Source organism: Thunnus maccoyii, chromosome 15 (genome assembly GCF_910596095.1).
Source record: "Thunnus maccoyii chromosome 15, fThuMac1.1, whole genome shotgun sequence".
NCBI classification, from domain to species: domain Eukaryota; kingdom Metazoa; phylum Chordata; class Actinopteri; order Scombriformes; family Scombridae; genus Thunnus; species Thunnus maccoyii.
The window spans coordinates 8,585,234-8,609,055 of NC_056547.1; the positions used below are offsets into that span (position 1 = coordinate 8,585,234).

Sequence of the window (23,822 nt, forward strand, 5' to 3'; positions counted from 1 at the left end):
CCCCCCCCCCCCCCCCCCCCCCCAATTTCCAGAAAAAGTTTTAAATAACCTCTTCATCTTACCGCTTGCTTGTGGTTTCATGTAGTTTGTCCATCATGTTTGTCATTTGAATTGACTCACAAACAAAACAAATCTTGTTGATAGCCTAATCATTACTGTACTTCCCACCTTTTTGCTCAAGATTTTCATGTCAGACCTGAGGCAATGTCGCCCCCAGCTGGTTAAAAGTTGTTTTACGTCACCTGGCTGATTTATTGTGCGTGAAACAGTCCTTAAATCCTTATTAGTTTTAATATGATAAAAAGACTGTTTACATGACACCACATATTGTGTTGATGTTATTATTTCCTTACATGAAAAAACAAATAAACAAACAAACAAGCAACAGAAATGGACCTTAAAACAACTAACATCATTAGAGTCAAATGACTGAACCCTAATGTAATATGATTAATGCCATACAAAAATCATATTAAATAGTGCTATTTATAATATAGTAGTTTGGTAATTTTAAGATAATTATGACTGTAAATGCTCTACTCATGACTGAGTATTGAAACACTTCACAGCATATGACTCATGATGTATCATAGATGACACATTATGACCGGAATTCATGATTCTTTTTGGGCGTTACTGTTACTACATATGAATTGTATTATATTGTTAATTCAGTACATTTTATAACAAGGATACAAATTCAGTTCAGTTCAGTCACTTTATTATCCCAGATGGGAAACTTGACCTGCGGTCAGGGGCACAAGACAAAACAAACAACACAAGTACAAAAACAAATACAAAAATATTTCTTGTACCTACAATATACAGAACAAAATAATACAACAAAACAATCTCCAAAATGGTAAATTACATGTGCAAATTAAGCAGGATTATTGCACAGGGAATGAAGGAGTTTTTACTCCTATTGCACTTGAACTGGAGTTCTCTGAATCTACAGCTTGAGTTTCAAACTCAAAGTGAAGGGGCGGGTCTGTGCAGTCTAATATAGAGCTGGTCTAGTGGAGAACCTGCTGGTCAAATCACCTTAACAGCTACGTTCACAATATAGCTCAGGTGATATTTGTCCCTGATGTTTGGGTTACCAGACAAAGAAATCATAGAAAAAGCAAGAATATATTCAATAAATGACTTGTAAAACAAAGACATCATTTTTCTATCTACATTAAAAACATTTCACTTCCTGAGGAAGTACAAACACTGCTGTCCCTTGTTACAGACCGCATCAGAATCACACTTTTATCAATGTCTATTTGTCCAAAGTGTCCATGATAGTAGTCACACATTATATGTCTAAAGGAAATTAAAGACAAAACAAGGTAAATTATCAGCACAAAATGCTTCTAAAGTAATAAAATAACTAATACACCATGTAAATGATGCTATTTAATGACTTGTGGTTGAGCTCTGATATTGTGTATCAGTGACAAAGCCACTGACTTTGCTGTGGCAAATGGGAAGTTCTGTCAATTGAACATCAACAGAACAAGAGAGGAAGCCACACTCTGCGCACACAGGCTCAGTAGATGTTGATACGAACTACAACGATCTACATCGATTCCACTTAGAGCAGAAACAACAGAAGCTGTTTCCCCTTTCTGTCTACAACATGACGCTGGTGAAATGGATGTTAATTGTTCAACTGAGCTGTCTCTGTCAAGGTAGTGTTTACTGTTTTGTACATTTAAACCTTCAAAACTTTGAATTTAAAAGCTACTCATAAACGCACGGTTTTGCTGTCAGCTTCACGTTGGCTTCATTAACACCAGCTAAGATGATGATATATTTTTATGATTACATGCAGTTGTAACTATATTTAATGCTATTTTTCAAATGTGTAAATATCTTTAGTAATTCTCACTTAAATTGGGTCCAGTTTGGCTTAAACTGCACATCAACCGTTATTAATCTTTAAATGGAAATGATGATTTACTAAAGGATGCTGATAAATGATAGCTGCCAATAAACAGTAATAAGCTGTTATTGTCTTCTATTTTATTATTCATTGTCACTATTTATAAGATATTCATAAGAAAAGTAAGCAACACAACAATTTTTACACAAAAAAACTGAAACGCTGCGAAATGTGTGTTGTGTAAATGTAGAATTATTTTCTATTAACAACACAACGCTTCCAAATTATCACGGATTTGGCCTTTTAATGTATTTCAAGCTACTTCAGTAACAAATTGAGGTAAAACTAACATATACAGACATGTTGTGGAGTTTAGAAATATTTCAAAAGATCAAATAAACAGTTCAGACAGAAAGGTGGATAATAGACTGCCCTGCATATTTGGAGTTGTGACTTTTATGTTTTTTTTGTAGATATATTTATAGATATATATTTTTTAATGTTGTATTTTTATCACGTGTTTCACTTGCGTAATCCTTATTTTGTCTTTCACAACACATATTACTTGTGCGTGTGATAAATAAACCTTTGAATCTTCAATAAGATTCAGTCACAAGGAGTGGAAAACATATGTGGAGTTCTTCAAAAAGAAGATAAAATAAGTGCGAAATGTGGACACATGGCAAGTAATTCATGGTGGTGTGACCTCATACGACATTTCAGCCACAGTGCAATCCATCCACGTGCTTAAAATACAAACCCTTGGTCAAGTGGTTACTCTTCAAAAGTCGAGATAAGTTTGATGTGGTGTGTTGCCTGATGCCCGTGTTATCGCTGACGGTGAAAGTAACATGTTTTTTGTCCTTTCTTTGTTTCAGCTTCTCAAAACTCATCTACTCAAACAGACCCAACTAACGTCCAGGTGACAGCAGATGGAAATAACACGAGGCTACAAGAGGAAGTCAACAGTAAGTTTAATCATTTTCTTATAAATGTGTTATTCAGGAAGATAACCCCTCTTACTCTAAATGCAGAGGATGCATGAATATTTCTGCCCATGTTGTCACAGGATGTGGGGTGACCTGAATGTGGAATACATCTTAGTGAGTCTTGCAGGTGCAAATCTAACTGTGATACAGTATCTCCTACGCAGACTCTGGTTTGCTCTGCAAGCGACCTTTGTTTGCTGCCTGTGTGTCTTTGCGCTCAACTGCATCCTCAGTGAGGGAGTTTTGTCCCAGAAGCATCTCAGTCCAATAAACTCACTGTCAGAGTAAAAGAAATTGTATCTGCCAGGTTATAATGATAACAGTGATAATAAAATTAACGAAAGTAAAACAGAACTGACAAAGCTGAATGTTAAAATGAATATGAAGGTAAGTATTGCTGTAAAAAATAGGTTGTTTTGTTAGTATGTATGCTGTTAATAGATTGTTGGCAGGAAATGGAGACAGGAAATATGAGAGAAGAGAGGGGTGGGGGGTGGGGGGGGCTTTTGGTATGTGAGAGGGGTCCCGGCAGGGCTTTTTGCTTTTTGTGGTTATTTGGTATATGACAAAATCACACCTCAAAATACCATAAAATACTGACAAACTCACCCCTGACAAAGAGAACGTTTGAAAAGACGTAAGTTATTTAGTTAGACGAGTCAGGATACTGCTTCCATCTGTATGACCGAGACCATTTCAGCATTCCACCTTAAGAAACGTGAACGTGAGGAGGATTCCAGTTCATTAATATTGGTTTCTTTGTTGTGATCAACCTGAGCATCCAAGCTTTTTGTGTGGCTGTGGATACGTAGATGTAATACAGACTGACAAGCTCAAAATTGCTTCCTCATCTTTGGGCTAAAAGGAAGAGTTTGGTGATATTATACAGTATTGTGCAAAAGTTTTAAGCACTAAAAGTAAAGTGAGGATGCTTTTTTAGTTTTTATTCGTCAGTTAACTTCATAGAAAGTTCAGGAAACAGAAGAATCCTAAATGAAATCAATATTTGGTGTGAGCAGCTTTGCCTTTAAAACAGCAGCGGTTCTTTGCGGTACACCTGAACACAGTTTTTCAGGTATTTGGCGGGTCGGTTGTTCCTGCATCTTGGAGAAGTTGCCGCAGTTCTTCTGTGGGTTTTGGTTTCTCAGCTGCTTCTGTCTCTTCATGTGGTCCCAGACTGACTCCATGATGTTGAGATCAGGGCTCTGTGGAGGCCAAACCATCTGTTGCAGGACTCCTTGTTCTTGTCGCTGAAGATAGTTCTTTATGATTTGTTTGGGGTCGTTGTCATGCTGCAGAATGAATAAATCTGATTAAACCAGTCAGACGCCTCCTTGATGGTATTGCATGTTGGTTAAGAATCAAAACATCTAAAGTGCCTAAATCTTTTGCAGAATACTGTGTATTTTTTATTGTCAGGAAATCTCATGAAAAGACATAAACCAACAATGATCTTCACAGGATGACTGATCCTACTAAGGGGTTTGGTCTGTGTATCCAAAGCCTGATACATTTTATTCCTCTGTACCATAGAGCAGTGGTTCTCAAAGTGGGTCCATGAGGGAGTTCCAGGGAGTCTCCAGCAAAAAGGAGAATCATTTATTTTCACTTTAATTCCATCAATAAGTAACACAATGTCAGAATGTATGACTATTTTGGTCTTGGGTTTCATGCACTTTCTGTAATAAAACATCTAAAAGCAGAAATCTTATCAAATGGGGGTCTGTGGTCTAATTTGTGTCAGTTTAGGGGTCTTTGATGTGAACAAGTTTAAGAACCACTGGTATAGACGTCCGCTGTTGTCCAAAAACATATCAACAAGCCACACAGTTGGACTGGGTGACATTTTCCTTCCTTCCTGCATTATCATGAACACAGCCGCTGCAGTTTATTTTGAGTCAACACAAACACTGTCTACCGAGCACCAGATGTGTATCAGTCTGCCGCTGAAAATAGTCCTCAACAAATGCACTACTTACTCCTGTTTGAGTAACGTTTGCTAAAAACTACAGTGTCAAGATTTTTAAGGAAATTACTGAGCCTCTATAAAAAATGAATCTATATATATTTGTGACTTGTTTTTACACTCTTAGTACGAACAAATGGGATTGAGGCTGAGTGCCACAGACTGGCTGTTGAAGTGAAAAAGTGTAGAGAAACACACTTTTAATCTTTTCAAAGGATTTGTTCACAGTAAGAAAAATATGACGCATTTCCAGCTATATTTTTTTTAATGTTTTTGCCATATGCAGTAGAGTACTAACGGAAAACATCAGAGATGTTCTGCAACTTCATCTTCTGCAACTTCGCATTCTTCACATGGTGGTAAAGTTACAGATAACCTGTAATCTGGAGGTGGAGGAGTGTAAAATCAAAATAACTTAGTCAGTCATGTACAGGAAACTTTTTTGATACTGGTATGAGACAGTAAAGAGACAACAAGTTTGGGACAGTAAATTCTAGATAATTATCTTAAGCTGTGTTGAATCAGTTGTTTGAATGGTTTCATATAAATCCTTCTTTTTTTCTGTCTCTGTCTGTCCTCAGGTGACCCTTTCATACACCGACTTGCGGGTAAATGCAATTGGACTCTCAGGATGCCGGGAAACAGCAACAGTGTCGAGGTGGTGCTTTTATCTGAAACCACAGATTTGTTGTTTGAACAGATCTGTAAGGATCTCGACTGTGGCAGCATCTATCATGTGAATAAAACCCGCTCACCTCGCAATACCACCTGCTTTCATGACTGTTTGTACAAAGATGGTCGTCTGCAGAACTGCTCACGGAGCGTAGGAAGTAACTGCACTGTGATCACTGAAGCTGTATGTGGTAAGGTGTCTCTTTTATGTTCTATACTTTCATATAAACTTGCAAAATGTGCACAAAATGGAAACTGTGAAAACTCTGAACCTCTTTCCAGAAGACGCACTTGTTTTGTATTTTCCTAAAGTTTTGTGGGTTGTTGTGAGCTAATATGTAGGCAGATAATATCTATACCCAACAACACAACAACAAAGGTTTAGCAGCTTTGATAACACCAGTGACACATTTTTAGTATTATGTTGGTCCCCCTGTTCTACTTGCAGCAACAATTTTAAAAATACCATAATTATAGCGTCATATATGGAGGAAACAACAGCTCTGCATGACTTAGAGAGGGTTGCTGTGGTTATAAAGCTATTATTAATTGATAATCAACCGTTAATAATGTGTGTGGGTTCATCAAAGAATCTGAGCTGGATAAAACAATACATAAACAGATCCAGTTGAAAAGGGAAATATGAATAAATACAAGAACTATGTGAGCTCTTGGGGGCTGATGTGATTCTCGGAGGTTTGTGCACTTCTGTGTCACATTTCAACCAATAACAACTTGTGCTCATGGATAAAAGGAGCTGTGGGTCCCTCACTGAACCCTTGTATTTCCTGCACTCTGTGTTAGTTAGCAGTTATTATTTGGTTTTATTTGATATTAAGGATTTTGCACCATGTAAGTAAAATCAAAAACTTCAATAATAAAGGCCTTAAAACTATATTTTAACTCAGGCCCACCTACAAGATGGGACCTCATAATGAGGTAATAATGCAGCTTTTATTAGCAAACACATTTCCAATGAATCCAATTACGATGAAGTAATCACCACACAGTGAACCTGGAGACTTTGGGCCCCCTGAGGGTCTGGGACCTCTGGGCAGTTACCTGTATTGCCTAAGAGTAGCCTACTGAATAAAAATGATATCAGAGTGGATGGAATAAAAAATGAAATGCATAAGCAGTTCGTAAATATAAATTTAATTACATTAAAATTCCCTTTTAAACAATTCATTCATTGTTTATGTGAACTTCAGGTCATTCTTCAGTCATTCGCACTATATTAAACTACATACGACAGAATGAGATGTTGTTCTCCACAGGACCAGGTATTAATAATAAAATAAAATAAAACATAGGACACAAAAACATGAGAAATATAAAGTGTGTAGTGCATCAATATTTATTAGTGTAGTAAAAGAGACCTGAGTGAGTTAAAATAAGGTATAAATGGCTTAAACACTCATTTATTTCCTTATATAGGGATAACACCTGAGATAATAACATCACTCTGAATAAAACATTAACACCTTCTGTCTGGTGAATAGATCAGTCCCTCCGTGTTATCAGCCCACTCAGAAATAATATTCAAATGCAGGTGGGAAATCATCCCTGCATTAATTATCAGTGGTCTTTTAGTTTGAGCTAATGGATAAAATGACTCATTTGTTTTCAACGTCTTCAAACGTCTTCTTCAGTTACTGTAAATATAATAAAATAAGTTGCCATATTGTATTTCCAGGCTCTTTCTGCCCTCTATAAACACTAACATGCAGTAAATAGACATACATGATGATGTCGTCCTCAGGCCACCAGAATGTGCGGCTGGCAGGAGGAACAGACCGCTGTGCTGGACGGGTGGAGTTATGGAGAAACAAGAAATGGGGCACAGTGTGTGACGACCAGTGGGACCTGAAGGACGCTGACGTGGTGTGCGCCCAGCTCGGCTGCGGTTACGCCCTCAATGTGACGGGACAGGGCGGCCCCTTCCCCCCGGGCAGCGGACCCATCCACCTGGACGAGCTGAACTGTACGGGCAAGGAGGGGAACCTGTGGGCCTGTCCGGGCGCTCAGGACGACTCCGACTGTGGACACAAAGAGGATGCCGGGGTCATGTGCTCAGGTCACAACAAACTTCACTCACACAATCTCCAACTATTTTTATAATTGATTAATCATTTTGAGTCATTTTTTAGGAAAAATGTTGCCAAATTCTCTGATTCCAGCCTCTCAAATGTAAATATTTTCTGGTTTATTTAGTCTTCTATGACAGTAAACTGAAAATCTTTGGGTTGTGGACAAAACAAGACATTTGAGAACGTCACCTTGGGAAACAGTTATCGACATTTATCGCAATTTTCTGACATTTTATAGACCAAACAACTAATCGATTGATCGAGAAGATAATGGAAATGAGATGGATGAAAGTATTTGTTAGTTGCAGCCCTAGGTGACATTGTAATGATGCATGGCTGACTAAGTATTTTTAACTTATTTCTTGTTTCAAACCGTAGACAGGATGGTTAGGTCATGAGTCCAATATATATTGTTTATTATTATCTTTATATATTACATCGTTTACTGTTGTTTGTGCTTTTGCCTTGATAACTCTGTTCTCTCTAAAAATGGTAATAAGAAAGGGTTCACAATTTTTCCAGTTCGTCTTAAAACAGCAGTCAGGTTTCCATATGAACAGTGAAAGAGGTTTTCCTTGCTGTAATCATTCCTCCTGTTCATACTGGCTATTAAAAGATCCCCTTCAAATGTGCTTTAAATGTAAGTGATGGAGGACAAAATCCACAGTGTGTCCACACAGTCATTTTGTCCAAAAATACATTTAAAAGTTGATCTGAAGCTTATATAAGGCTTCAGCAGTCTGAGTTAGTTATATCAAGTGGATATCTGCCATATTTAGCATTAGCATAACTTTTTAGCATCAAATTACCTCTTTGTGTTTCATTGGACAGTGTATCCCTGTTGCTGCGGTGGAAATGTAGTAACAAAAAGAGGGACTTTGGCACTAAAAAGACTGTACTGTTGAAAGATATCTACTTGATTTGACTCATGTGGATGACTGAAACTTCTTATTAGCTTCAGATCAACTTTTAAATACATTTTTGCACAGAAGGAGGACTGTGGATTTTGTCCCCCATCACTTACATTGTAAGTGCATTATGAAGGGATCTTCTAATAGTCAGTATGAACAGGAGGAATGATTACAGCAGGAAAAATATGTTTCAATGTTCATTTGGGTAGCTGACTGTTTTAAGACAGACTTGAAAAACTGTGAACCCAGAACTGCAGAAAATGGTCATTTTATAACAGCTTTCTAATAGTTTCACATGTTGTGTTTTCTGTGTGTAGAGATGAGAGCAGTCAGACTGACAGGAGGTCTGGACCGCTGCTCTGGTAAAGTGGAGATCCATCGTAACGGCAGCTGGGGGACGGTGTGTGATAACTGCTGGGACAAAGACATGGCCTCCATGGTGTGCTCCATGCTGCAGTGTGGCAGTGAACCTCTGCAATACACCCAGTTTCTTCCTCCTCCCACACACAACAACGGGACACTGTGGTACTATCTATGCTCTTCAAACTCCAAGAACCTGTGGCAGTGCGAAGAGTTCATCAACCACCCATTCCTGTGTAAAGACTCGAAAGCATCTAGTCTCATCTGTAATGGTGAGTGACAGTGTTTGTCACCAACAATATGGGTCGGGGCTGAATTAGCTTTGCATGAGTCCAGAGAACCTGATGACTTGATTTAGACACAGTAAAATAGTAAGAACAGCACATATGAAAGTGGCCATTTTGGCTAAAATTGCTAATTTATCATATTTTACTTTAACTTCCATAAAAAAGGAAAGGAAAACAGGAATCAAAATCAGCTATAAGTGATATTTTATACATTCAATACAATAATTTTCTTTTGTTTCCAGCATTTTTTTGAGCTCTTGTATAAAATATCAAATTAAATCAAATAACACAAATAGCTGTTATTATTCACTTTCCATTAAATTATGAAAGTTACGATGTAAAATAATTTGTGTTTGTGTCTAAATAATTATACCAAATCTAATTTTGATTTAATGCTTTTTTAAAAAACAAAAACAAAAACCCATGTATAAAAGGCAAAAACTAATTTAATGGTTTCATGACACGAATAGCCGGTAATTTACAGATGAATCAACTTTTGTTTATTTTACGCTCATAGCTGTTCAACTAGATAGACAGATAGATAACCTCCTAAAAGAAAAGAGAAACTCTTCCTTAAATGCTCAAGTTTTTAATTATTTATAAGACTGAAACAGAATTCTGCACTCAAGTTGAATCCACTGAAAACTGTAACATACAGACGTCTGCATCGTGGTGATACTGTTCGCTTTTCCGAAATTATAATGAAAAAGTTGGTGTGGGTATTTTTTAAACCCTCGCAGTAGTCAAATCCAGTCAATTTTGCGGCCAACACGTATAAAACTCATGGTGAGGTTAAACGTGGGAAGATGTTCTGGGTTAAACTGAAATAGGTTTATTTGGTTAACCAAAGACCGGTGATGAGTCTGAAAAGGGAAGGTTCTGATACGCTTATGGCTTCAGAGACCAAAGCGAGATTATTTACACATGGAGAAATACCTTAATTCTCAAATTACCACCACAGAAGAACATGTTCTATGTATTGTATTTTGACTTTATTTTATCTTGTGTTTAGTACTGTTATCAAGTGGGTTTTATTTTTCATCTTATGTACATTTACATGTTTTTAATGTTCAGTTTATGTCTTTTTTTGATGTGAAGCACATGGTGCATGTCATTTATTTTGTTGTAAAGCACTTTGAGCTGCATTTTTTTTGTATGAAAGGTGCTGTACAAATAATTATAATACTTTTATTTGTACAGTCCAATATCACAAATCGCTAATTTGCCTCAGGGAAGCTTTACAGTCTTTACAGTGATACAACATCTCTATCCTCTCTAAAACAACTCTTTAGCGGTAAATAACATTTCTGCAGAACTTCCTTTTAAGGTTTTAGATTTGAGTCTTGATTAGATATTTCTCAGAGCACCGCTTCCTTCCATCTCTTACATCATAACGAATTATCACAGCCAGCATCCTTCTAACCTGCTGTTCAGCGTTTACAGAATCATATAAAAGTTTGTTCTTGTAGAAATATGACATTTGTGTTGATTTAACTCTGCACAAATGGAGAGTTGAAAATATGAATAACTGATATCTTCCTTAATCTCTCTGGATGTCGGCTCACATCCAAACTGTGATAAACAAATATTTTTTGTCCTGTAGGTTCCCTCGGGTTTCCTACATTCACCACAGATAATATAACTGCATTTACCAATGGAATCACTGGTAAATAACTTATTTATATGTCAAATTATATTTACAAATGTTACTTTAAATATTCCTTGACTTATTTAAGATCAATATAAACTAATACAGTTTGTCTCTTGATGCTTTGACAGTCTTGAATCAGCTACCAGTTTTAAGAAAAGTATGATGATTTGGTTTTTTTTTTCCATCCCAGAAGTTACAACAACCACAGTCGGTCCTGCTAAAGGCTTCTTCTCAGTGTCTCCAGAGCTGCTCAGCACCATAACTCTGTCGCTGCTGCTCCTCGTGTTTCTGATCACAAACACGGTGCTCTGCTGCCATTACAGAAGAAGACACGGTTGGTTCTTCCTGACTTTACTCTGCGCTGATGTCTCACTACTTACATTTCTACAGTGATCCAGTAATTCTGCTTCAACAAGCGTTTTAACTGAAAATATCACAGATTTTAGTATCTTTACACTTAGAATTGATCCCAAAGATGAAGTGAACTTTTATAAATAAGATCACATCTATGAACTAAATCAGTAAAATCTTACATTTAAAATCTTAGCCTGTCTCTCTGGGTTTGGCTAATATGTAACTTATTTAATAAGTTTACTTTACTTTACTTAATAAAAACACTAGTTGTGATATCTCTATGTATTTCATATTATCTTTGATTCAGTTCCAAATAACTTGTGCCGTTCATGAGCGGAAATTCTCATAAAAATAAAAAAAACACCCACTTTTCATGACGCTCGTTCCCTCAAACGTTTTGACCACATTGCCTTCAGATAGGTGGAACAAAACCTTGTTATTTAGAAATTGGTTCCACAAACACATACTGTATGCAACTTTATATATTTGATATGTACTGTATGTCCATCAATAGGGAAACATGGTTAGGTACCTATTTTTTTTAAAAAATGCAGCATTCCTGAAATTATTAATCATGGGCCGTTGTGGCTCATGAGGTAGAGCCGATCGCCCACTAATTAAACAGTTGGTGGTTCAATCCCCGGCTCCTCCAGTCCGCATGTTAAAGTGTCCTTTGGCAAAGATACCAAACTCCAAATTGTGTGAGTGTGTGTGTGAATGGCTGAGCATAGAAACATTGTGGGCTGCTTTGGATAGGAAGCGCTGCAGCCTCTGCCATCAGTGTGTGAATGTGTGTGTTGATGTTGGCATGTAGTGTAAAGCGCTTCGAGTGGTTGATAAGACTAGGAAGGCTCTATATAAATGCCATTTACCATTAAGCTCAAACGAGAAACTACATACAACCACAACAGTATGTGGTATAAAGCAGACATGAAATGAGGGGAGAGAGAGAGGTTGATGACATGGTCTGCATCTTAAACATCCAGCACACCAGGACCCTCATTTAAACCCTCATTTTAAATAAATAAATCAACACTTTCCTCCGGTAGACACGACACACACCAAGAGTTAAACTTTTCCTGCTGTTTACAGTAATAATCTTTATATTGTTGTTTATGTCCACAGCTTTCTTACTCAAGCAGACACGCACCAGCCCGGCGCCTCCGTCTGCACATCGTCAAAACGATTACCACGACGCCGTCAATCTCGTCAAGGTCACTTCCACCGCCACCCCGATGCAGACAGATGGTCAGTGGTTGAACGTTTCCAAGAATATGGTGAAAACTAACTGAAAGTGATGTGCTGAATTTTTAACTTTGGATACTGATACAACTCAGTTTTCATAGAGAATTAAGTGTTTTTTCTTTCTTTGTACCCTGCATATATTTCTACAGTGTAGATACTGTATATACAGCACATGAATAGAGGTGAGAAAGTTATAGAATTGTGCAACGTCTTCACGGCATCCAGTCATCTAATCAAGTCATTTCACCCTTTGTGTTTGTCTCAAAAAGTCCCTCCCAATCCCAGGCAACTTTGGACCCAGCTTAGTAGTGCTGACAGCACGTCAGTAGATACAGACTATGAGCAGTATGACCCAAGCACTGACCCGTCTGTCCCTTTATCAACCTTTCGGAGTGAGCTACGTTCTTTTACTTCCTCTCCATTTGTATTCATTTCTGTGTCTTCCTCAGTCTTTGCTTCTTGAAGAAGAAATTTTCTTTCGCTGTGTTTCTGCCTTTTGCGGTTAAAGCTGCTCTGTCATGTGCTTGCAGTGTTTGCAGATCAATGCTGTTTGCAGTGAATGTTTGCAGGATGGTTTGTGATTGAAACAATGCGCCGTGTGCATCATTTTTGAATGTAGATTCTCAGCGGTACAGAACAGACACCAACACTTTGATGGCTCCGGGTCTTGGCTGCCTCACTGAGGAAGGTGAGTCACTTTGTGAAGAAAGATGTTGCAAAGATAAAGATCTTACACTCAACAGATCACAAATGCAGACAATAATACTCCCATTAGACAGAACTGCATGTTGACTAATCATCAAAGGCACAAACATTGACAGAGTTTTGATTATTTAATGGGGTTTACGCTGTATCCAAAATTACTCCGTTTACTATTTAATGCTCTTTATTTACACTCCACCATTTTATTTGAGTGTCCAAATTGTGAACATGAGATTTATTCCCTATATAATTGTCTCAAAGACACTATAGAATTAACTACTGAGTGTCTATTATACAGGGAATAATTAATGAGTGAGTGAAAACACAGGTTTGGTTTTAAAAGGGATTTGCTGACAATTATCCCTTTTACAAGATTTTAGATTTTATATATTCATATATTCATAGTTTGCATATTATATATTTACAAGATATCATTCAAAGTGTTCTTTTATCATCATTCGTCGTATTTCATTTTACTGTTTAAGGCCCTGAAGCCACAAACGAAGCAATGAGAGCCTTTACACACTATAATGCCTACCCTTCAGGAGATCAATATGCCAGAGTGTCGAAGTGTATCTCAGAGGACTCGTTTGACACCTCCAGTACCTCGTCTGGGGAATGCTACGAAAACACGAAAAACGGCTACATAACAGGTACAAACACAGAGAGTCGCTGGAATATTCACACGTTTGCTATAAATTTGGCATTTTTTAGAAGTCACTGTGAAAATATTTTTGATATTTATGTCTACATTAGGATCCACTGTCATAAATTTAGTATGCTTTGCCCCTTTTAGTTAGTATTAGTAATACTAGTTATAGTGGTAATATTAGTTGGTTAAAGTAGTTGTAATGTCCTAATATTTTGAGATATTGGTAGAAGGGTGTTGCAGTTTTTTTCACTTCTTCAAATAGGAGGATATGAAAGAATAAAGACAATTTTCTCAAAAAGCTTTCTCAAGTCAGATCAAATTTATGAAAACTAAATGCATTCCCTGTGCTCTCGGAAATTACAGAGCCAGGACTGGGCCAGTCATCTGTTGCCAACGGTACCTCTGACCCTTCAAGGTTCGTCTTCAGCAACGACCAGATGTACTCTGGACAAACACCAAACCCGCAGAATTTAGGTAAATGTCACAGAACAGTAACAAACATTAAAAATGTTTACAGAGTCACATGTTTGCTGATGATTGTTATTGACTGATTGTTAGATGACGGAGGCGACGAACCTGTCTACTCCCCTGTGAGCCCTGACTGCGACACGTCATCTGAGGATGACTATGATGACATAGGATCATAATATCAAACAGAGGAGGTGACTCCAGGTCACAGAGACCAAGAGTGTGGCACAGAAGGTTTGAGAAATCTCCGCTGAAAGAAAATCTGTTCTGTTAGACCAAATACGTGTCTACGTGTTGTAGATTACATATAGTCATTGTTTTGAGAGCATTTTAATGACTATATTTAATTTTGTGCAGTAGTTAGAACCTGCTTAACACTGACGTGCTGTTGAAACAAGAGTTATATGTAGCCTAGACATGTAAAAACCAAATTTAGACCAATTTTGACCTCTCATGACTGTCTTTTGACCTGCAATTTACCAAACTACTGTTTCCTGTGAGTCAGCAATAATAACTACTATGTACCGTTGTAGAGACTAGAAAATTGATTGACATACTGCAGGTAATCCATCACAACGTTTCCTTTTTTTTTTTTTTTTTGGTTGTGAGCACAAACTGTTTTAAAAAAGACATGCACATTTCCAGGTGGCTCTTTATGCTGCCCATCAGTTCAGCCTCTGTCTGAAACAGGCCGTTTTAGCTCCTGTCTCTTTAAGACTCCCCTCCTGACAAGCCCACTCTGTTCTGATTGGTTAGCTGCCCCTCGCCAGCTCCGGAGGCTACGTAAACAAACAGTAGTAGTCGGATTTCACTCCTTTTTCCTGTTCTTTACTCAGAATATACTGTAAACTTCTCAAATACATCCATACATGTTCAAGCCATAATCTGATCTGAAATATACAAGTAGACAACATGAACAACCTTCGCAACAACTGCGGAACAGACGGCCGTCTGTGGGCATGTGCAAACAATCTGACATCAGTTCGATGGAGAAGTAACTGCAAACAGAAGGTTTAGAGCAGCCTGAAGCTCTGGTTTTTGACTTGAAAGCAGCATTTATATATATGTTCACCATCTTTAGTGGTGCATTTAATGATGGTCAGACATCTGACAATCAGGTGTCATTGAGAGTTTGCTATGAAAGGAATCACACTGTATGTATTTTTTATTTTTTTTATTGTCCAAAAATGAAACCCTGGAGACTAATGATTAACAAACGTGGATGTTGTAAAAGGGTTAATGTATAATTTTGGTGATTTCTTGTGTTAAGTTGCAGCCTGCGCTGACATCTGTGATGTCCAAGCATCCCTAAACTGCACTTTTCAAAACAATTAATGCTTGCTGCAGCATTAACATGCAAGTATATCATGCCTTTAGTAAAAATGTTCATGTTCACTGTGATGAGTGAGCTTTCTAAAGCATGTTTCAACTTAATTTCAAACTGTACTCATAACACTTTACTTTAGTCCCCCAATTAATCATTCATAAACAGTATGTAAACAGAAATGGTTTATAAAAATCATAATGTAGTTGTTAGCAGATATAAGTGTTTATTAAAAACACACATACACAACTGTATAAACAAATAATGAATGACAATATAGTAAAACACAGTCGTAATAACATAAAATATGTCGTCATAGGGGAAGTTATCATTGCTCTTAAATACTGTACATTAATAAACACTTAAAATGTCCATATAACTGCTTATAATTACATTATAACCCATTTATTATATAAATATGTGAATGCTTAATTGGCTGCCTGAAAGGCAGCAAATAAAACTTAGAATTAATGGTATGTTTAGGTGCTCTGTGAATGTATTAGTAGTAACTGTAACATGTATAGTGTGTTAGAGTTTTCATATTCAACATATGTATGTATTTGTATAGCGGTTAATAATTGCTTTGTTCGAATTATGTGCTAATCCTTGCCATGTATCTTCCTGAGAGTATTTACCAATAAAACTATTGAGTTCTCCATATTATCTCTATAATTGCATACTTTACATGGCCAAAAGTATATGGACACCTGAACATTACAAACTGAACATCTCATTCCAAAACCATGGGCATTAATCTGCTGCAGTAACAGTAAGATTCACATTTGAGAGGCTGGAACAAGAAGATTTGGACATTTTTCCATAAAAAAAGACAAAAAATAGTTGACGATTAATTATCTGTCGATCGCCTAATCGATTAATTGACTAATCATTTGCCACAAATTTTTTCCTGTGGGCAAATTTGTAATTAAACTATTGAGCTCCACCACAAGATGGCACTAGGAGCCTGTGAGTAAGTAAAGGTTTAATGGTTTGAGTGAGACTCCAGTGAAGCCCTTTCATGTAAATAACAGAAAAAAAATCGTAAACCCATAAAATGTTTTCCTGGCTATAACACTTTGTGACAAATACCTATCGGTGCTGAGCGAGGAAGAAGTCAAAAATTATGCTCTGTGAAAAAGGTTTGAGAGGGGAACTCTGGATGCTGATCAGGGGCCAACATAAACCATCAGTGCAGTCTGAAACCAGACCTGGCACAGCTCTTCTTGCTCCATTACATCTGCGGCAGCTGCACAGCATCAACGCTTCCTCCTGATCCAAAGTGATGCCTTGAATCAAAGTGGTGTCTTGTTCTGTCGAAGCACGTGTGACAAACTGCTTCAAAAACACCTGTAAAACTTTTAATAGGAGGTAGCGCCGGTGAATGTGCAGATAGACGTGGATTAGATTCAGCTCAGTTAACGTGAGAAGTGGGAGTGATGATGCATTAGACTGATAACCAGCAGAATTGGGTGTTTTTCGACTGGAAGGTATTTGGCAAAGGAAGAGGAGGAGAAGGAGGAGGAGGAGGAGGAGGAGGAGGATGAGTGCGCGTGTGTGTGTGTGTGTGTGTGTGTGTGTGTGTGTTGGGTTGTGGGGAGGTGAGAGGGAAATGGGGGAGCTCAGGAGAAAAAAAGAGGAGGTGGACCGAGAAGTCGGCAAAGATAAAACGTGTCTGAGAGAATCATATATTACGCTCAAATTTAGTCCAGAGCTCTGAATCGAGATAAACAGGCAAATTAACGACCAGATCTCCTTATGAAACTCAATCTCTTTCACATGCCAGAGAATTCAGCACACACACACACACACACACACACACCAACCAACCCACACACCACTTAACAGAGATTCCATCTAAAAGTATGCAGTATGATATATTACAGATCCTCCTTGAACAGTTTGCTTTTGTTTTATTCTTCCCTGGAAGATTGATAAGTCAGAATCTTAAAATCAGTGGATGTACAGTCCTGATTAACATCAAGGGAAAGAAATGTAGTGCTCTAGTATTTCAAGTAGCTTGTAGTATTTGAGGGATTAGAAGATCAACCCTCTGTTTTTACTTTGTTCATTAAATCAGTTACACACAAAGGATTACGGCTCCATAAGTCCATAAGTTGCTTAAAGTGTTCCCCGACAACAGATCCTGCTCGAGTTTAAACTTTTGAACTTGGTTTGGTGCAGGAGGCCTGGAGACGACAGTACCTGCCTGCAAAAAAAATACACAGAACATACTAGAACCTGAAATTACATTTGCAGCTGCGCGTGTGGAAGACTGTTTTTGGGGTTTGTCATCCTCCAGTAAAAGTTAATATATAACAACAACAGGATTTTGGCCAACTTTTTAGCATGCACAGTAAGGACACAAAACAATGAGTGTTGACAACACACGTTACACTCAGAGCTTTTGCTGAGGTGACAACCAGTATTTTTTATCTGTGATAACATTTTCTAAACTCAAACAAAAGCACTTTATTAGGAACACCCCACTGACATTTATAAATATAAGGAAACCCTTTCAATTTAATGCACTCCAGTACACCACCACCACCCACTACGACCGCAGTAATAACCATAAAGTAGAATTATCACCTTTCTGACCATGTGAGCAAAAACTGAAAATATATAAGCTTCGTAAAAGAAGAATTTATGGCAGAGCCGTTGTATTGGATTAGATCACACAGGTGTTCCTAATAAAGTGCACAGTGACTGTACATTGGTAATGAGCAGAGGCGTCATGCGGTCAATTGTTAGCTGGACCGCAGGGACCAGCTCTATAAACACGAATGTCTGTCCGTCACTGACTCACTCACTGACTCACTGACTGAGTGATGAAGTCACACCGCTGGTCAGCCGAAGGCGGCTGAAGCTTGAGACAGCCAAGTATCCCAGAATACATTTCACACCAACCGGCAGCGACGGCGGAGATTTTGAGCCAGGCTAAAAGCTGTTGTAATTTTCACTGTGGGACTGTTAGTATGTCACTTTATTACGTTTTTTTCAGACGAGAGAGTAACCATTTAGATTCCAAATATGTGGTCAGTTTATCCAAATAACGCATATTTGGAAATTTGCTGCAACGTTTTCGGAGATATGAGGAGTTGCTGGCCAGCAGCCCGACTTCTGAGATGATCGGCTGGTCAGCGTCCATCGTCATCCCGGGGAGAAAATGATCTGATGAAATGATCTATGCAGCTCTTTGGTAATTTATCGCTGGCTCTAATGTCTCTGTAGCATTTTGGATCATGATATAATTCCTTTTGGAAGATAAATGTTGTGCTGCCACATTAGTTTGTCTGAATGTAAACTGAATGTAACACAGTTGTTTTTGGCAAAAAAAATGTTTTGATAAACTCACTGTACTCTACCTGCCAAGCATTAAAATGAGAAACAGACAAAATTAGTTATCTAGTGAAAAAACTAGCCACTAACGAGCCACATATTTCCTCAAGAGCTGGTGGAGACCAAAACAGAGCTAAAAGGACGGTGAATATTAGACTTCCATTCATCATTTGGCCAGAAACACGACTCTGAATGAAAGCTAATGTTTGCAAACACATTAGCCAGAGCAACATGACAAGCTGATAAAAATTCAGTGTTGTGTGTCTGTCTGCTCGTCTTGGAAAAATAAATACCTCATTCCTGCAGCTTTAAAGTTGCGAAGAATTTCTGAAAATGTTTTCGAAATACTTTTCGCTTTATGGTTATTTGGAGCAAAAAAAAAAGTTTGTTAGCTTAATAGTATGTGTGTACAGTTAGTATCCATATATCTTCAGTAAGGACAAAAGAGTGTTTAACTCTGGAAATAAAAGACATCAAATTGAGGCTGTTTACACTTGGTTTTAAAATGCGTTGCAGTGATCTGAACACAAGTCGACAGCCGAGACACAATGCTGTTCACACCTGTGTCCATCACATGTCTCCAAAGTGTCAAGCTGACCACTTTTGTGTGTGTGCGTTGTGACCACAGACTTCGTTACCGTCTACGTCACTCCTGCTAGATGGTCCAAGGGCCCTGCACACAGTTATATTACGTCAGTCTGTTAACAGACAAGCGCCAGATTTCTTTCGTACGTGCTAGCTAAGAAAACAGAAATGTTTCAAGAACTAATATACATATACAGGCGATTCCAACTGTTGAGATTGGCAAGACAAAGTCATTTGGCGTTAGCGTGTTGTCACCAAAACAACCATCACGTCCTGCGCTAATGACGTATTTTCCTGTTACGTCTTTGTCGGGGACGCATCAGGACGTTAACGCTATAAAAGATATGTGGTCAAATGTATCCCAGACCACCTCGGCAAGTGGTTTGAGTGATCGGATCACAATGTGTCTTGGTGGTCGTTTGTGATCCGATCGCCCAAGACGCATTTTAAAACCAAGTGTCAACAGGGTCATTGTTCTCTTTACTGAAATGCTGATTTCAGAGTGGTGTCTGGTTTGTAACACATTCTTCAAACCAGGTTTCATGTTCCATTAAACCAATAAGAAGAAAAGAGAAAAGCACAGACTCTAACTTGTGTAATTAGTGTCTCACTTCATTCTGACCTTGTAGGTTTTGCTCTTGACTTTGCCCTTTGTATTGGCACGGCTCTTTGATTGCCAGGGACATGTTGTAGGATGGACTGCAGCCAGTGAAATGTAGTGAGGTCATCAGTTTAGGTAGAGCCCCAGATGGTTACAGACCCGGGCGAAAAATCCACTTCAGCTCATTAATCAAAGCCTTTTTTCCTTTGGCCAAGTAATGGCAAAGATTTATACTAAAGCCATTAAATTCACCAATATTCCCCTCTCTTGATTAGTCGCTCTCTGCTCGAATCAGCCTGTAGTTTGGCTGTAAACGACATTACAGCCTGCTGGGCTGAAGCTTCGGTGCGCTGGCGAGGCTCAGTAATAGTGTTGATTACTCGTCACTCATTAGGTTGCTTTCACTGCCGCCGCTAAGCCCTCATCAGGAGGGTTTTTGGCTGAGCGGCCGGGCAGGGGCCCTGATCCAATTCACCTTTAAAGTTCAGTGGACCTGTCTGGGTTGCTACGGGTCAGTGCATCGCTCTCCATGCTGTGCACTCCCAGAGAGGCCCTCATTACCTCATTTCCTGTTACTACTGTACCAAACATGCATTTGAATCTCAGGGTTTGCTTGTAGAAAGTTTGCTATATATATGTCACAGATTGTATATGAAAGCTGCTGAATAAAACACTTGTTGAGTTTATGTCTTTGGAGAACAACGAACCATAGAATCGTCGTAATTAGCAGTTTCACATAAGACACATTTATTAGTCTGTATAAAGAAATGAATCCCAACTTGAAAGCTGGTCTGGTAGAGCAGCGTTTAGCTCATTAACCTTTTTTCTTCTTAGCACCTCGCTGCAGTTAACAGTCTGTGGCCTCTTCCCCACCAAGACACATTCATGTAGCTGCCAATCAGGTCAATGCTGCAATTAAGCTGCTTTAAACTTGTTCAGTGGTGCTTGGAGGCCGTAAAAATACTTCCGTTTGAGTGTCAATGGGAGCCTGTGGTGGTTAACGCTGCATTCATGGGAGAATACATTGTGACTAGTTAATGTAAGTAGTCTGGTCAGCAGGTCAAAAGGGCAGCATGACTGAAGGATACAAGGAGGTGCAGCAGTGCCCAGCTGTTTGAGATAAACATCAGTCTGATCATTCAGACTCGAAGCACAACACTGATCTTTTTTTCTCCTTCATTTGTCCAACATTCAAATTTCTCAAGCAACTAAGAATTTATGGACACATTTCCTTGTTTGTCTCTGACCAGATGGACTGGGGTTTATGAGTGTGCGGTGCATGTCGGACACCGACGTCCCGCTCTGAGTATCAGTCAGTCAGGACAGGCGTCATCAATCTTGGTGCTCAGTGAATGGCAGATTGGCTGCCATAAACCGGGGCCCTGATTGCAGTGTGCTGTTCCCAGCGGAAGAGTTTTCAGTGCGAGGGAGGCATGGAAACAAAACCCTGCAGATACAAACAGTGTGTGTGTGGGACACTGAGCTGTGCCACACCGTAACATACTGTACATGTTTGCACCAGTGTTGCACAGAAATGATCCTGCGTTTATTACACTTGTTAATAAAAGTGATCCATCTCTGACTAGACACCAGTTGTTTTTAGAAAGTTTCAGACAGATGGATAAAATTAGAGAATAATGAAAGAAAACAGAAATATTTACCATTTAGTACAATGAGGTAATGTATTTTTTTTCCAAAGACTTTGGCAACCTGGTGGGAGTTTACATACTACAACTGCAAACTAACTATTCCAAGATATTTTATTGATGGATCTCAGTATTTTTTAAACTCAGTATATTTAAATTTAGGACTGCAGCTAACTAATATTTTTGTTATTGATTCATCTGTTGATTATTTTCCCAATTTACTGTTTTGTCTAGAAAATGTCAGAAAACTGTGAAAAAGGACTGTTACAGTTTCGACTTTCCACGGTGATGTCTTCAGATCAACAGTCTATGACAAAGAAAAGCCTTAAATCATCGCATTAAAGAAGCTGAAACTACCAGATTTTTGGCATTTTTGCTTAAAATCATTAATTAATTATAAAAAATAGTTACTTTTAGGACAACAACAACAATAAAAAACCCAAACAAATAAAAAAAAAATCAGAATTTCCTAGCGGTTTAGATCTTTTAGATCTTAATTTTGGTAAATAATACATTTATAAACAATATAACTGCATGTTTAACAGAATAAATAACAAATACTATATGAGGACTTCATAAAAGTACAACCTATAGACTTTTTTAGCTTTTGGGTGGGCAGACATGAGCAGTCATGATCTCAGTATTTCTGAAATCCTGGCAGCGGTTCTGCTCTGAACATGAACTCTGAAAGAAGCAAAGCAAACGTTAAAAAAGACTGACATCTATTTTATGGTTTACAGGCTGTTCTCTGCACCGATTCTGCCTTTACTTAACAAGGTGAAACACATAAAAGTGCAGTTTGATCCATTGCTCAAAAACAATGAGCTGATGTCATTTGTTACCGGGTGAAAGTATGGCGTCCAGTCAAAATCCCTCCAGCGTGCAGACTGAACCAGAAAAACTGTCAAGTCAGGTGGACTGAGAGCAGCTGGCAGAGCTTTGCAGACTTCAGGTTGCAGCTCAGAGAAGTTCAGAAATGAAAGATTATGTGTTAGAAAGCAGCTTTCAGATCATCAAGCACTGTCAAAATCCTCGATACAGTGATTTGTGTGTTTGGTTTTTCTTACAGATCTATAACAGTTCTGGTAAGTTGTAAAAGTAAAACAAGAAGACTGAGCAGGTGAGATATAAATTAAGTCGGTTAATGTTCAGAAACAACTTCAGCAAAGGCAAACAAGTCCAAAAAGGGTACAAAAAAAAATCAAAAACAGGCAGAGGTTATGAACTAACAGAATGAAGACTGGAACAGTGCAGCTGTAGTGGTACAACAGAGGATCTGACAGAGAATTAGGCTGCATTCAGAACCACCTACAGCATACTGCCAACAAACGCAGTATGCAGTATGTACTACATACTGCATACTGCTTTTCATAGGAATATGCAGTATGAAACTGTTAAATCGATTTAATTTGAAGTATGCTAGGCTAAGGCAAGGCTTAGCTGGTTTCCAGGTTTGGAAAGAGAAAGTAAACAACAGCTCGGCTAACGGCAGTGGTTGAGATGACTGGCTGGTCCTCGTAGCTCTGAAAACGATGGAACAAACTGGCATTATTTGGATAAATTGACCATATATTGGGAATCTTAATGGTCATTTTCTTGCCTGAAAAAATATTAAATCCTAATAAAGTTAACAGTCCTAGAGTGAAAATCAAAATCTCTGCTGCATTGTGGTCCACCATTTAAAAAATGACCAGTTGTTGTGACTGTTTCAGCACTTTACATTGTGGGACACATTAAGTAGACTGGTCAGATGCATACTGGAGATTTTTTCTGAATCAGTGCGACATCTGGGTATTTTTGGCATACTGCATACTACATGCTACATTTTGGCCCAATCAGTACGTGCTGCTAGTACAGGTGGTGGTTTTGAATGCAGCCTTAGTGATTAAGGGGAATGAGGGGCAGGTGTGCTGATGGGTGACGATCAGGTGACTGGGGAGCAGCTGAGGGCTGCTGCTGGGTGGAGAGGGATCACAGGACAGGCTACGACCGGCATGATCCACCTGATATATCTCACAACTTTGTTTCAGATGCTAGATTTTATTTGTATTCGTTTTTCTGATTATTTTCTTCAAGACTTGTTTATTGTATTAATGATCTCTTTGCT

At 38.4% G+C, this 23,822-nt stretch overlaps 1 protein-coding gene across 4 annotated transcripts; it reads left to right on the forward strand.

Annotated features, from left to right (window-relative positions):
• The first annotated feature begins 813 nt into the window (after positions 1–813).
• On the forward strand, positions 814–14,851 carry LOC121912687 (T-cell differentiation antigen CD6-like). Of its 4 annotated transcripts, none has more exons than XM_042435006.1 (13): positions 814–1,679; positions 2,752–2,841; positions 5,410–5,691; positions 7,263–7,577; positions 8,819–9,133; positions 10,752–10,814; positions 10,990–11,133; positions 12,279–12,401; positions 12,668–12,790; positions 13,018–13,086; positions 13,586–13,753; positions 14,116–14,226; positions 14,311–14,851. In XM_042435006.1, exons 1-13 carry the CDS (start codon positions 1,628–1,630, stop codon positions 14,397–14,399), a joined length of 1,944 nt encoding a protein of 647 aa, XP_042290940.1. In that variant the 5' UTR covers positions 814–1,627; the 3' UTR covers positions 14,400–14,851. The 4 variants fall into 4 exon arrangements, with proteins under 4 accessions (XP_042290940.1, XP_042290941.1, XP_042290943.1 ...); XM_042435007.1 differs by having other exon boundaries at positions 13,646–13,753; XM_042435009.1 differs by lacking the exon at positions 12,668–12,790.
• Positions 14,852–23,822: the final 8,971 nt, after the last annotated feature.

Bases quoted from the DNA above. Each gene is read 5' to 3' on its own strand.
- LOC121912687 (XM_042435006.1), top strand. From the start codon at position 1,628: ATGACGCTGGTGAAATGGATGTTAATTGTTCAACTGAGCTGTCTCTGT. The intron at 2,842-5,409 runs GTAAGTTTAATC...GTCTGTCCTCAG, and splicing joins GCTACAAGAGGAAGTCAACA to GTGACCCTTTCATACACCGA. The intron at 14,227-14,310 runs GTAAATGTCACA...ACTGATTGTTAG, and splicing joins ACCAAACCCGCAGAATTTAG to ATGACGGAGGCGACGAACCT.